The sequence below is a fragment of the Rhinolophus sinicus genome, linkage group LG09 (assembly GCF_036562045.2).
Source record: "Rhinolophus sinicus isolate RSC01 linkage group LG09, ASM3656204v1, whole genome shotgun sequence".
Taxonomy (NCBI): domain Eukaryota; kingdom Metazoa; phylum Chordata; class Mammalia; order Chiroptera; family Rhinolophidae; genus Rhinolophus; species Rhinolophus sinicus.
Window position 1 is genome coordinate 19,401,380 of NC_133758.1, and position 15,134 is coordinate 19,416,513.

The 15,134-nt window shown below is 45.2% G+C and overlaps 1 protein-coding gene across 2 annotated transcripts in view; it reads left to right on the forward strand.

Moving 5' to 3' along the window:
• Window positions 1–15,134, forward strand: part of MYO5B (myosin VB) — a 312,690-nt gene that overhangs the window by 192,578 nt on the left and 104,978 nt on the right. For both annotated transcript variants that reach the window (XM_019721483.2, XM_019721491.2), the window contains exons 11-12: window positions 12,859–12,940; window positions 13,489–13,629. In XM_019721483.2, the coding sequence (XP_019577042.2) occupies window positions 12,859–12,940; window positions 13,489–13,629 (223 nt within the window). The remainder of the gene's footprint in view (window positions 1–12,858; window positions 12,941–13,488; window positions 13,630–15,134) is intronic.

Here is a 15,134-nt window from a genome sequence, read left to right on the forward strand (position 1 = left end):
TCATGCTTCAGTTCTATTATAATCGCACACTGTCTCAGCAACGCCTCGAGTTTTAATAGACCGGCTCCTCCCTTCCCAGGGAGCCCCAGGGAAAGGCTTTGCTCATTGGCGAGGGGCTTCTGTGAATTGGGTTCTTGGTGCTACTGCGTCTGGGCTCGTGCAAGCTTGGATTTCGTACTTATATTTGTCATTTAATTCTTATAATTGAATGTATCTTCTCTACGGTCCTGTGACTGCCCAAAGGGGAGAAATAGATTGCGCGGAAGGCTTGTCTGTGGTTTGAAAGGTAGATTTGTCTGTGGATGGGTCGGGATCCTTAGGTTTCCATTTCTGGTGCCAACTCCTAACGTGTGTGTCTTCCTCATCTCAGAATGGCCGTGGGTTCCTTCGAGAACATCTGACAGCTTTCGGTGAGAGCAGGGTCCCATCGCAGGGCCAAGCAGCATGGGGCTGGCCACATGGAGCCCGCTTGGGAATTTTCCTACCCTTTGCACTTCCTTCCAGGCATGCTATGCTGTTTTCTCTTTCTCTTTTTTAAATCCTTGTTCTGTCTCAGAAGCTAATTTACCTTTTCAAACTGTGTCATAAAGAAGTCATATTTCAAAAGTGAATCACTCTCCTCCTGGAGAGAGAAGTGCGGTGCGTGACTACTCCTCCAGTATGCTCGAGGCAGTGCCACGTTCACCGAAAGGCAGAGCTCAAGAGCAAGTTAGGTCCAAGGTGGGTTCAGAGTTACCAAGCTGGCTGTGTTCCTGGGCCATTTGTTACCGAGGAGGCACTCACAGACATTCCCTGAACATGCATGTGCGTGCTCCTCAGCAGTTCTGGTTGGCCAAGAAATCATTGTATAAATTCCCATGGGCCGAGACACTTTTTTCTGGTCAGAGGGTATATAATGAACTCCTAGGAAGTTAAAACCAAACACTTCACCACAGAAAAGCAGGTGACTTGAATCTGGGAGGTACTGTTTCTGACCTATCAGGTTAGTCACATCATTTCCCCCCCTTTCTTCAACCTCGCCCCAACTCTGGTTCATGCCATTGTTTCTCAGTCTAGTTGTGTAGGACACAACTCCCTGGCCCATGCTGGTATTATGAGCCTTGCGCTACCCCCTGATGAGGCAGTCGGGTTGGCTGTTCACAGCAGCTCACGGCAGTTCTCGCCGGCTGCCGGCCGCTCCTGGCAGCACACGGTAGCACAGCAGCTCACGCCAACCTCCGGCTGCTCACAGCAGCCCAGCTCCAGGGAGAGCTATTGTTCACAATCTTAGCTGTAGAGGGCGCAGCTCACTGGCCCATGTGGGAATTGAACCGGCGACCATGGCATTAGGAGCACAGCATTCCAACCGCCTGAGCCACTGGGCCAGGAGAAAATGGTGGACATCTGAGATGACTCATGTTGAGCTCTTTATGGTCATCTCCCTTTCCCAGTCGTGGTGTCTTTCTGCCTTATTTCCTCTGGACTTCAGATGCCTTCCAGAAACCCACTGAATCTTTTCTTTTTTTTTATTAATGTGATCCTCCTCCAATTATCTGGAAATGGGTATCACACATGATACTCGACCTCTCTTGCCCTCTCTAACCACTGCCCATTTCAAACTAATTTCTATCCTCAGGTTTTTTTATGATACACTTACGGGAAGTTATTCTCTCTGAAGAGCCTGTCATCCTCCAGGGCAGCAGAAAACTCCAGTATTATTTTTTATTTTGGTGTTTTTTTTTTAACCCAAATCTCTGACCACCAAACACTAAAGAGACCATCTATCCAGTGTCCTGTTAAAAGGGTGGCCTCCTTACACCTTGCTCCTCTATCCCAGCTCCAAAAAAGTACAAAGCAAGCAACACCCAGAGCAGTTTAGCCAGTGCAAGCCAAGGTCCTTTCCTTAATTAAGGATCTGTGAAGCTGCTGCCTGGGTATTGCCAGGCAGGGGATGGAAATCAATAAGAAAGAGCCAGGCAGCTTTTGGCTGGGGTTTCCTTTACATGTTGCATTAACCAGCACATGCCTCTCCAGGCTTGATTAATTGAAGCCATAATCCTGTATTGCTCTCCGCTCCTTGAGGCAGCAAGAAATAAATGGCTTCAGTATGGGAAAGATCCACATTTCTTTGTCTTTGACTTGAGCCTCCAAAATGCCCAGGTAGCAGGGGGCTTTGGCGAAGACCAGCTTGTTCTTGATGAGGACGGTTGGCCTAGGAGACTTTTGGAGGAAGGTAGTGTTACAGGTTGATGCCTTATGCTGAGGAACCATTTGGGGAGGATGCAGAGGGAGGATAGGGACGTTTGGGCCCCAGGAAGCAGGAAACAGGATCTGCTGGCATTTTGTATCGTTCTCAACGCTCATGTTACTTTCTATGTCTCTGGTGGTATTTCCTAACTTCAAATTAGCATCCCACTCTATTCAGTGCTTTTTAATGAAGTGGTTTTTTTAATGATTTTTTAAATTGTGTTTTTCAAAAATGCATAAAATTTACCATCTTAACCATTTTCAAGTATACAGTTCAGTAATGATAAGTATTTTCACGTTGTTGTGTGACAGATCGCCAGAGCTTTTTCACGTTGGAAAACTGAAACTACCCATTGAACAAATCACATTTTTCTTCCCACCAGCCCCCAGAAACTGCCATTCTACTGTCTGTTTCTGGGAGTTTGACTACTTTAGAGACTTCATATAAGTGGAATCATACAGTATTTGTCTTTTTGTGAATGGCTTACTTCATTTAGCATAATGTCCTTAAGATTCATCCAAGTTAGAGCATGTGATAGGATTTCCTTGTTTTTGAAAGCTGAACAATACTCCGTTGTATTAATACACCACATTTTTTTGTTTATCCATTCACCTAGGGTTTTTTTCATATTTTAATAATTTTGTTGTTTTTCAATTACAGTTAACATACAATATTATATTAGTTTCAGATGTACAACATGGTAATTAGACATTTATATAATTTACAAAGTGATCACCCCGATAAATCTAGTGCGCATCTGACACCATACACAGTTATCACAATATTAACGATATTCCTTATGCAATATTTCATGTCTCCATGGCTGTTTATACTTCTTAATCCTTTCCCCTTCTTTCACCCACACCCCTCTCCTGTCTGGCAACCATCAAAATGCTCTCTATACCTGTGGGTTTGTTTCTGTTTTGTTTATTTTGTTTTTTAGAAATCACATGGTATTTGTCTTTCTCTGACTTATTTCACTTAGCATAATACCCTCTAGTTTCATCTGCGTTGTTGCAGATGGCAAGATTTTATTCTTTTTTATGGCTGGGTAATATTCCATTGTATATGTATACATTTATACAACCTCGTCTTTATCCATTCATCCACTAACAGACACCCAGGCTGCCTCCACATCTTGGCCATTGTAAACAATGCTGCAATGAACATGTGGCTGCACATGTCCCTTCGAAGTAGTGTTTGGGTTTCTTTGAATAAATACCCAGAAGTGAAATTACTGGGTCCTTTTTTGTCTCTTGTTATAGCTTTTATTTTAAAGTCTGATTTGTCTGGTATAAGTATTGCTACCTCAGCTATTTTTTGTTTGTTTTTGTTTATTTGTTTCCATTTTCATGAACTAGCTTTTTCCATTCCTTTACTTTAAATCTGTGTGTCTTTTGATCTGAAGTGAGTCTCTTGTAGGCAGCATATAAGGGTCTTGTTTTCTCATCCATTCAGCCACCCAGTCTTTTGATTGGAGCATTTAATCCATTTACATTTAAAGTAAGTGTTAATAGATATATAGTTATTGCCATTTTGTTCATATTTTTAACCATTTTTTTCTTCACCTTAAAGAGGTCCTCTAACATTTCTTATAATACTGATTTGGTAGTAATGAACTCCTTCAGCATTTTCTTGTGGGAAACTCTTTTTATCTGTCCTTAGATTCTAAATGATAGCTTTGCTGATAGAGTAATATTGGTTGTAGGTCCTTGCTTTTCATGACTTTGAATATTTCCTGCCAGTCTCTTCTGGCCTGCAAAGTTTCTGTTGAGAAATCAGCTGATAGTCTTATGGGAGTTCCCTTGTAGATAACTAACTGCTTTTCTCTTGCTGCTTTTAAGATTCTCCCTTTGTCTTTAACCTTTGGTGTTTTAATTATGATGTGTCTTGATGTGGGCCTCTTTGGGTTCATCTTGTTTGAGACTCTATGCTTCCTGGGCTTGTATGTCTATTTCTTTTGCTAGGTTAGGGAAGTTTTCCATTATTATTTCTTCAAGTAGGTTTCCGATTCCTTGCTCTCTCTCCTCATTCTAACACCCCTATGATGCAAATGTTGGTGTGCTTGATGTTGTCCCCAAGGTCTCTTAAACTATCCTCTTTTTCTTTGGATTCTTTTTTATTTTTGTTGTTCTGATTGGGTGTTTTCTGCTACCTTATTTTCTAAATCACTGATTTGATCCTCTACGTTGTCTAATCTGTTGATGCCCTCTAATGCATTCCTCATTTCAGTTATTGTATTCTTCATTTCTGACAGGTTCTTTTTTTGTTTTCTATCTGTTTTTGTTTCCTATCTCTTTGTTGAAGACCATTAAGATCATCTAGCATCCTTATAACCAATGTTTTGAACTCTGCATCTGGTAGATTGCTTGTCTCTATTTTGTTTAGTTCTTTTTCTGTAGCTTTGTTCTGTTCTTTCATTTGGGACATGTTTCTTTGTCTTTCCATTTTGGCTGCCTCCCTATGTTTGTTTCTGTGTATTAGGTAGGGCTGCTATGTCGCCTGGTCTTAATAGAGTGGCCTTATGTAGTAGGTGTCCTGTGGGGCCCAGTGGTGCAGTCTCCCTGGTCACCTGAGCTAGGTGCTCCAGGTGTGCCCCTTGTGTGTGTAGGTTGTGTGTGCCCTCCTATTGTAGTTGAGCCTTCATTGTTGTTGGCACATCAGTGGGAGGAATTGACCCTCAGGCTAATTGGATGTGAGGACTGGCTGTGACTGCAGTGGAGGAGCTGGTGTGCAGGGGCTGACCCTATGGACCAGGATTCACTTTAGTATGGTTTTGGTGCCTGCCCAATCCTTTGGGTGTGTCATCCTCAGAGGCAGCTGGGTGGTGCCCTGGCTGGGCCCAAAGCTGGCCATCCCAGGGCCTCCTGGGAGGAGCCCTCCTGCAGGCCACGTTCAGCTGCAGCCTGCATCTGCATGTCTGCACCTGAGAGTGGGGAGGGCTCAACAAAGGAACAATGACTTCTGCCTGGGAGAAAGCTGCCCTTCCAGACCTTGCCCTGAAGCTACACAACTCAGTTTCCTCCTCATATGTCCCTGGTACCTTTCAAGCTGCTGCCCCAGAGCTGGAGCTCAGAGCAAGTGAGTCTGTCAGTAATGAAGTCTGTGCATGGTCACTTTAAGAGGAATGCAAGGGACTCCAGCAGCCCCTCTGTCTCACTTAGTCACAAACTCTGCTGGTTTTCACAGCCTGAAGTTGTGGGGACTTCCCTCCGGACACTGGAACCCTGGATTGGGGAGCCCAGTGTGGCGCTGGGACCCCTTAGTCCTCTGGGGGGACCTGCACAGTCAAGATATCCCTCCCAGTTTTTAACTGCCACATGTGGGTGTGGGACCAGCCTGTTCAGCATCTCTGCCCGTCCTACCAGTCTTGAGGTGGCTTCTTCTGTGTGTCTTTATAGGACTTCTGTTCAGCTAGACTTCAGGTGATTCTCAGTGATACTTGTTCTGTAGTTTAGTTGTAGTTTTGATGTGGTCGTAAAAGGAGGCAAGCACAGTATTTACCTACTCTTGCCATCTTGACCAGAAAATACCCATTCATTTGTTGATGCTTGGACTGCTTATACCTTTTGGCTGTTATAAATAATGCTGCAATGAACAAGTGTGTGCAAATATCTCTTCTTTTAATTTTTTTGGATATGTATACCCAGAAGTGGGATTGCTGGAATATATTGTAATCCTAGTTTTAATTTTGTAAGGAACCTCCATATTGTTTACCATAGTAGCTGCACCATTTTACATTCCTACCAATGTTGCACTAGGATTCAAATTTCTCCACATTCTTGCCAATGTTTGTTACTTTCTATTTTTTTGGTAGTACCCATCCTAATAGGCATAAGGTGATATCTCACTGTGGCTTTGATTTACTTTTCTCTAATGATTAATGATGTCGATCATCTTTTCATATTCTTGACTATTTGTAGGTCTTCTTTGGAGAAATGTTAAAGTCCTCTGATCATTTTTTAGTTATTTGTTTTTTGTTGTTGAGTTGTAGGATTTCCTTATACCTTCTGGGTATTAACCCCTTATCAGAAACATAATTTGCAAATATTTTCTACCATTCCATAGGTTGCCTTTAATGATATATTTTAAGTAAACTTAAGAAATTTTGCCTTCATTATTTTGATGGAAATTGTTCTTGGTTTCTTTGTTTTGTTTTCTTCATTTCACTCTTCAAAATAGAGTAACAGATAATTTTACAGTCCCAATTTAGTTTTTTAGAGAAGACTACGCCGCTCCTCTCTGACCAATATGAAAAGGTTTTACAGAGAATGCAGGGGGAGAAGTCAATGATTGCATTTACCTTCCAGCCTGTGAACAGTGGCCTAACCTTGGACAACCCTGCAGATCCCTAGATGTGTCTTGTTTAGGGTGGACATGCACGGCTGGCCCCAATGTTCTCAGATCTAGCAGATCACCTGAGGCTACTGGGTTTGCCCTAGAATCTCCAAGTTTCCCAGCAGAGCCTTGTAACTCAGAGTACTCTAAAGTCAAGCTCGACCTTCCAGAATTGCTCCAACGCAACCCTTCGGAGTGTGCCTAGAGCCAGACACCCCTACATACTCTTAAGGCTCAGATAAAGTCCCATTTGTCTGTCTATGCCAGCAACCTCATGAACTGACCCTTCTTTAAAAGCCTATAGCACATAAAAATCTTTGTTCCTTGGGAGGTTTCATACGCTGTTTTCTGTTGTCTTCCTAATAGCTTTTTAGGGCAGGGGTCATAACTTGCTCTTCTCTGTAGCTTTCAAAGTTTTTGGGATAGTTGACTGATGGATTGAGGTTACCACGTGGTAGGCATTTTCCTGTTCCATATTGGAGTTCCAGCACAAAGGAGAGACTGGAATTCGATCACATTGCAAACTGAATAGACTTCAATCCTCCAGAAGAATAACCATTCTTGGCCTTAGGATGTGAGTAATTCCCAGGGCTGTGCCCTCCTTGAAGGACAAGTCCTGTGTGGGGACCTCTAGGCACGGGGAGAAACACATGAGCAGAATTAAATTCCTGCCATTCTCAAGTATGGCCACCATCCCGAGATTGTGAGGAAAAAGATCAGAAGGACTAGCCTTCCTAACAGCCCACACGGTGCCCTGGTGGGACTTCAGGGGCTACAGTAGGGAAAGAGACCTTGAGAGGATGGTTAACCCATTTCTCTGAGCCCAACACATGAAAGCCCTGTTTTTAAAGACTTGTCTAGAGGAAATCTCCCCACATTATTGTTTTGACTTTTCATAATCATTATTTAGAAACTCTGTTAGGTTGGTGCAAAAGTAATTGCGGTTTTTGCAATTATTTTTTTAACCTTTAAAACCACAATTACTTTTGCACCAACCTAGTATATCTAACGTATATTCCCTGTCTTCTCATGCAACCTTCAGTGGAATGGTTGAGAATGGTCTCGATAAAATAGAAAGATAAGGCTGGGCTAAGAGATTCCTGTTCCTTTGACCCGTGTTCTAGAGGAAGGACTGTTTCCAAAACTTCAAAGCATCTCATTGCCTCTCTGCTCTGAAGTGGGAGATTCATAGAGGTTGATAATTAACCTCCAGAGTGACTGGTTGACTTCTTTTTATTGCAGTTTCACTTTCCAACAAACACTGCCTTATTTTTAGAGGCATTTGTGGCCTTTACCACACCTTAAAATTGGGGTAGAATGAAGTAGAAGGAAATTGTATCCTTTTCTACATTTTGAAGGTAGGAGGAAGTCGAAGAAGGGGTGAGCATTATACGGCAACAAGTACAGATCTCAGGCCTCAGCGTCAAGTCTTTTTTTTTTCCTTCCTCTTTCTTCCGTCTCCCCACGCCACAACGGTTCAAGCCGTTTCTCAGTCTAGTTGTGTAGGACACAGCTCCCTGGCCCATGCTGGTGTTATGAGCCTTCTGCTCTCCCCGGCTGGGGCAGTCGGTCGCCAGTTGGCTGCTCACAGCAGCTCATGGCAGCTCTCGCCGGCTGCCTGCCGCTCATGGTGGCGCACAGCAGCCCACGGCAGCTCACGCCAACCTCCGGCTGCTCACAGCATCCCAGCTCCAGGGAGAGCTGTTCACAATCTTAGCTGTAGAGGGCGCAGCTCGCTGGCCCATGTGGGAATCAAAAAGGCGACCTTGGCGTTAGGAGCACGGTGCTCCAACCACCTGAGCCACTGGGCCAGCCCAGCATCAAATCTTATTCTATGTTTTGACCTTCCTCCCACCCAAGGATTCTGGTCTAAATAGTCTCAACATTGGTTTTACAGGGGAAATCCAATCCCCTCTAGTATGTAAATTTCTTTGTAACATTTTAATGTTGTGAACTCTAAATTGATTCATTGTGTTTATTTTAAAAAGTCGTCTCTGTTGATGGGAAGAATTACTCCAAATATAGTTCCATTGTAAAAGAGAAGTTGTGCTATCTCCCTGACTGTTTTCTGAGGCCAGTCATCTTAGATATTTCCCAAGCTACCCAAACCCCACATTCATCCGTGGCCTGCTGGCATTACAGTAATTACGCTAGATGGCAGAGGAATTGTTTCCAGATAATATTGTAGAGAAATTATGAGGTAATTTCAGGCCATCTCAAATTAATGAGAATATTCGTTGTGGAGTGCTACCAATGTAAACCTTTAAAAAATGATAAGTGGGAGATATTTAAATCCTTTATCTATGGAGATATTTAAATCCTTTATCAGTACAAGTCCTGCAAGCATACCCAATTGCTATTATCTGGCCAGTTGCTAGGGTGGCTCTTTTGTCTTCCTTCTTGGTTTTATTAAATTTTCTCTGGGGCTTGGCTGGCGTCTGCCACCTCTCTTGTGTTGCAGGGGCTGGTGGGGGAGGAAATGAGATTCTAAGCGGCATAACCAGGTCTGTAGGACCACCATCTGGGCTGAGAGGGCCCCAAACCAGGGTAATGACGGCAGACACACTGCCTCCCTCCGGCCTGGTTTGGAGTGCAGCCCTAGCGTGGACTTGGTGTCTTTGATCTTGTTTTATTAAACTAGACTTACTTCTTTTACCTGGGCATGACCAAAGGCTATTCCTTAATGCGGTTGTTGGCGAGCAGTTGACTCCTTTGATCTCAAAATGGCTTTCTGCTTCTCCATGTCTTATTCTTTGGTGGAGGGAGGTATATACAGAGGAGGAGGAGGAGTCTGATGTTCTGGGCACTGATCTGGCCCCATTGGGTGTCTGATGCATTTATTGTTGCTGGTCCCTCTGCATAGGATGCCACCTCTCCACCGCCACCATCTCCAACCCCTGCCATGGGCAGTGCCACAGTTTTATTTGGGAGTGGTCATTAGAGAGTACAATCTATTTGGAAGGGCTGACATCGTTTTATGTAATATTGAGAACATGCCGTTGTCCATACTGAAGAATGAGAGAGGTGAAGATTTAAAGTGGTGGAGAAGATGGAAGCCTGTACCCCCAGCCCCAGGTTCCCTCGTTGCTGTTACCACGCTCCATCCACTCAAATACCTCCTCTTCTGGGAAGTTACCATTCTTGTCTGCAGCCCTTCCAGGTCATCTCTTCCTCCTTTTTGTATTGAAACTTTCACTCTTCTCAAAATTAAGAATGTGGTGCCAGAATCCAGACTCTGTGGGTTCAAATACTGGCTCTTCTGCCGACTGACTCTCTGACTTGGGGCAGGTTATTTAATCTCCCCATACCGTAGTTTCTTCAATTGTAGGATGGGATTAATAATAAACCCGAACTCTTGGTTTTTGTGGGCATTAAATGAGTAAGTTCATGAAGCACTTGGGCCTGGTACGCTGTTGGCATTCATTAATGGGGCTGCTGTCAGCTCATTCAGCCTGTTTTGTGAATGAGGAAAGCTACCTCTTCCTCGTAGATTTCTGCTCCTTTTTACTGTCTTAGCTGCTGATACTGCTCAGCGTACAAGATGGCTCCTCACCTCTCTAGCTGAAGCTGCTGGTGCTGTTACAACGTTCCCAGCTTGGTGAGCTGTACCACATACATTCAGTTGTGTAAGTGAATCTCACCTGTAGACTTCCATGGTCATTGGAGGTCCTCTCATTTCCACCTTCCTCGGTGTCTTCAGAACCTTTCCATTAATTGGCCTCCACCACTTTAAGTCAAGCCCTGATTGGATCTTGCCTGGATTATTACTCTAGTAATTACTACCTTACTCAATTTCCTGCCTTTCGTCTTGCACACCTTCTCCTCCAATCACAATTTTCTCCATCCTCTTGCCAGTTTCTAAAATGTAAATCTGATTGTCATTTCTTAACATTAAATCCTTCAAATTCTCCCCCCTGCCCCCGGTAAAATCCAAACTCCTCAGTGTAGCATACAAGGCCTGCAGACAGGACCCCTGCCTGGCTCTGCAGTGCCAGGTCTCATCTCGTTACCCAGCCTCCTCTTGGTGGACTCCACCTCCCGAACCCCCACAGCCATCCAGCCATTTGCAAACATTTGAGTTGAGCAGTAAATAACAGTGTTGATATTATAAAGTAGGAGGTCAGACAATTAAGTTCATGAACTCATCCCTAGAAAAAGTGCTACATATCTCATTGCTGAATATCACAACAGTCACCTGCAAATACCCCCCTTGGGAAGCTGTACACCGTTACCAGTGCCTATTCCACCCTTCAAAGCAATTTTGGAACTCTTTCTGGAATGGCCATCAGAGCTGTTGTATTACCCTTGATGTCCTGAATGTCATCCAAATGTCTTCCTTTCAGTATTTCCTTTATTTTCGGGTAAAGAAAGAAGTCATTGGGGGCCTGATCAGGTGAGTAGGGAGGGTGTTCCAATACAGTTATTTGTTTACTGGCTAAAAACTCCCTCACAGACAGTGCCATGTGAGCTGGTGCATTGTCGTGCTGCAAGAGCCATGAATTGTTGGCGAAAAGTTCAGGTTGCCTAACTTTTTCACGCAGCCTTTTCAGCACTTCCAAATAGTAAACTTGGTTAACTGTTTGTCCAGTTGGTACAAATTCATAATAAATAATCCCTCTGGTATCAAAAAAGGTTTAGCAATAGCGTTGCAACAAGTTCACGAACTTAATTGTCAGACCTCATATAAAGAGTTCAAACACTCTTTTTTAAATATAGGAGTAAGATTTTTTTTTTCATAAGTTGTTTTTAGGAATATTGGGGAACAGTGTGTTTCTCCAGGGCCCATCAGCTCCAAGTAGTTGTCCTTCAATCTAGTTGTGGAGGGCGCAGCTCAGCTCCAAGTCCAGGTGCCGTTCTCAATCTTTAGTTGCAGGGGGCGCAGCCCACCAACCCATGTGGGAATTGAACGGCAACCTTGTTAAGAGCTTGCGCTCTAACTGAGCCATCTGGCTGCCCTGAAACACATTCATTTTCAAGGTTAAAACCCAACAAATATTTCAACGATCACAGACAATTCACAAAGTAGAGATGACCAGTTCCCACATACAGAAAAATGTTGAACTCCATTAGTGAACAAAAAAAAAAAATTAAAATTAAAATAACATTATTCACAAAGTTGTAAGTCACCAAAGACCTTTAAAAGTTAATATACAGTATGGACCAAAAAGCTGTGATATCTGAATTCTCTTGGTGAACGTCGAGACTGGAGCACACGGGAACTTTCTCGAGTGATGAAAACGTTGTAGATGTGGGTTGTGGTGGTGGTCACACACTGTATCACATTTGTCGAAAACTCACTGAAATACACCATTAAATTTGCTGGATCTTATTGTATGTAAATTCGAACTCAAACATGAATTTCATAAAAAACATCCTTAACCAGCATTATGAGAACAAGACTTGCATACATTGAGAGGCTGAGGTGGGGGTGGGGTGGTAGCATAAAATGGTTCCACCTTTCTGGAAGTTAATTTGCTTCTACCTTTTAAGAAACCATACTCTTACATGGTGATTTTCCTTCTAGAATAACATCCTACGAAAAGAATCATGAATTCAAAGATGTGTAGACATTATTTGTTACAGCATTGATAGCAGCTAAAAACCGGAAAAGGAACCAAAATGTCCTGCCATGGGGGATTGGTTAAATTATGATTCTTCTGTGTGGGGGGCACTTTGTGTGAATTGAAAAAGGGCACCCCCTCTGGAGGGACCACCTCCTCCCAAACTTGCGAGGGAGTACCCGCTAAATTTCAACCCCACTTGTCCCCTCACCTGGGCACCCTGTGCAATCCTCAGTTCAGTCCATGCAGTGCGTGAGGAGGCAGATATTAAAACGGATGCTTTTGAAGAGCAATGGCATGGGGACACGTGTGCAATGGAAAGTTAAATGATAAAAAACAGGTATAATTTTACATGTTATTCTAATTTGTGTAAAAAGGTAATATGTCTGAAAGGAAACCTACCATAGTGTAACTGGTGGGTAATGAGTGATAGGATCATGGGTGACTTTCTTACATTGGCTTTTTCTAAGGTCTCCAATTATTGGTCCTTTTTCTAATTATGAAACCAGACAATGCATTCTTCCTCTGCTAATTTAACAGGGCTCTTGCATGCTGCTACCTGCAGTAGTGGTCTCTCTGGCGTAGGAGCAGAAAACGGGACCTGTGTGCTGGAGTTAAGGCTACAGCTGGATGGGAGCAGAGAGGGCGAGGGCACCCTGGTTGAAGTCCCAGTGATTCCTTCAGTAGAAGGAAATGTCTCTTAAGTTGTCCTCTCTTTTGTCTCTTCTGCAGGTTTGAGACGTTTGAAGTAAACAGCTTTGAGCAGTTTTGTATCAACTATGCAAATGAGAAGCTCCAGCAGCAGTTTAACTCGGTAGGCTCAGTTCCCGACCTGGGGTGTCGGGGTGGGGCGACCTCTCTCTGTTCCTGACAGCAATGGCCTGGGCCCCTTCTCTTCCACCCAGGGTCAGTGGGTTCTGACTCTGCCCTGACCTTCCCTTGGCTTCCTGGTGGCACTCCAGCTTTAGAAAGGCGCTCCCTGCTGCTCAGGAGGAGGTCTGAATGGGGCCACGGGGTTAAGAGGGTAAATGACCCTCCCCTTGGCTCTGACGCCCACGCCTCCTGAGCCGGGGCTCCTGGGGTATTGGAGCAATTGGAAGCCAGCTAGGAGGCTGCTTGTGATTGGCTGGGGTATGACATCACAGGTGAGTACTACGATGTCCTAAAGAGGGGTTCACCTGGGAGTGAGGATCCCCTAATTGAGCTTTTCTGCAATCATGACTGTGACTCAGTGCCCAGACCTCTTATGGTGGGTGTGCACCAGCCTCCAGGACGCAGACTCACGTGGTTGAAGTTCGGGGGAGGCGAATGTTGAGGTGGGCGTGCCATTCGCTAACCTTGACCTTTCACGTCTTTCCCTAGCACGTATTCAAACTGGAGCAAGAAGAATACATGAAGGAGCAGATCCCTTGGACGCTGATTGATTTTTATGACAACCAGCCTTGTATCGACCTCATAGAAGCTAAGCTGGGCATCCTGGACCTGTTGGACGAAGAATGTAAGGTAAAAACGCTGACGCTCCCTTTGAATGAGGTCAGCTCTAAGCTTGAGGTGGGGGCAGAGGACATCGGTGTGATGCAGGCAACGTGTGAGATCCCAGAGCTAGAGTCGCATCTGTCATTAGCCAGCCCTGAGTGTGCTGAGCGAAGCACTGGTGTCCATCCTGCGTACTAGAAGGTAATGTGACTGGCAAGGAGGTTACGTGGCATGATTGGTATGATACGATGGTGGTGTGGACCCTATGCCACAGAGGTCCTAGGTGCTCAGAGAAGGACCCCAACGTCTAGACGATCCCGTCTTTGCTGTGCCAGATGGCGTGCGAGTAGTAGAGCTGCATGGCTTGGTGGCAGGTGAGAGCCTTAGATTTCCCATCTGGCTTTCTGTGGCCTCTACCTGATGGGACAGGCAGAGGCCTGGGTTACCAGCATGGAGAGAACCAGGCAGCCTGGGCGTGTGGGGTGGGGGGGTTCTGGGTGCTATCAGTCACCTAACTTTCGTGGCCTTTGGTTTCCTACTCTATGAATGGGTGGGGCTTGGATCTGACGAGCTTCAAAATGTCTCCCTGTTTGGTGGTTGCTGATAAGGAGCTGAATGTGTACCAGTTCCTCCAGTGATGGAAACACTAATCAAAAGGGTAGGAACCACACGGTTCTTGGTATTGAAAGGGAAGAACGCAGTCGCTTATACTTTCTGGTCTCCTGCATCTTGCCTGTAAAGGGTAGCGTGTGGCTTGATGATTTGGGAGGAGGAGGAGATCCCTTTCCAGAGGGCTCTCCTAGTTTCCTTGTCTGTGAAAAGGAAAAGGGAAGATTACTAGAACAGAAGACAGAGTGAAAATTTGCTGAGGTCCACAGCTTGCGCATTTTTCTCCTAATGGTTTTCAGCATTTCTGCAGAGCCATGGGCTTTGTCCTGAGTTAGATCCAGGCAGAGGTGATTCCTCCGTGTGGAAGGAGTGTGCCTGGGCTTGCTCCACCTGTGAGGCTGCAGTAAAGCTGATAGGACAAGTGTTCCTGCATCAAGTGGCACAGGCTAAGTCACCAAAGTCAAAGCCCAGGCCCTGCCCTCACTCCTGGTGTTCACCACTCGCTCACCCTCTTGGTTCAGTGTCCCCTGCCAACAGCTCCCTTCCCACGCTCCACGGAAACGCTGTCCCTCCCCCAGTCTCTTGTGAGTCTGTCCACCACCCATTTCCTCCAGCTCCACATCCTCAACCCAAAGGCAACACCGTGTTCTTGTGTCCTGTGCACGCCTCCAGGCTGCCGAGCCCGCATAGCTCCCGCAGGCCTGGCTCCAGGAGGACTGCAGCACTTCACTCCCCTCCCCAGGGGTGCAGGCAAGGTCCCCGCAGCTCTGAGGACCACATCCCCTCCCCAGGGGTGCAGGCAAGGTCCCCCAGCTCTGAGGAACACGTGAGGCAGGCAGACTGTCTTGTACTGATCCACCCGGTTCTGTCATGAAGCACTCACTGGGACATAAACCGTCACCCTCAGGGCATGGCCTCTTTCT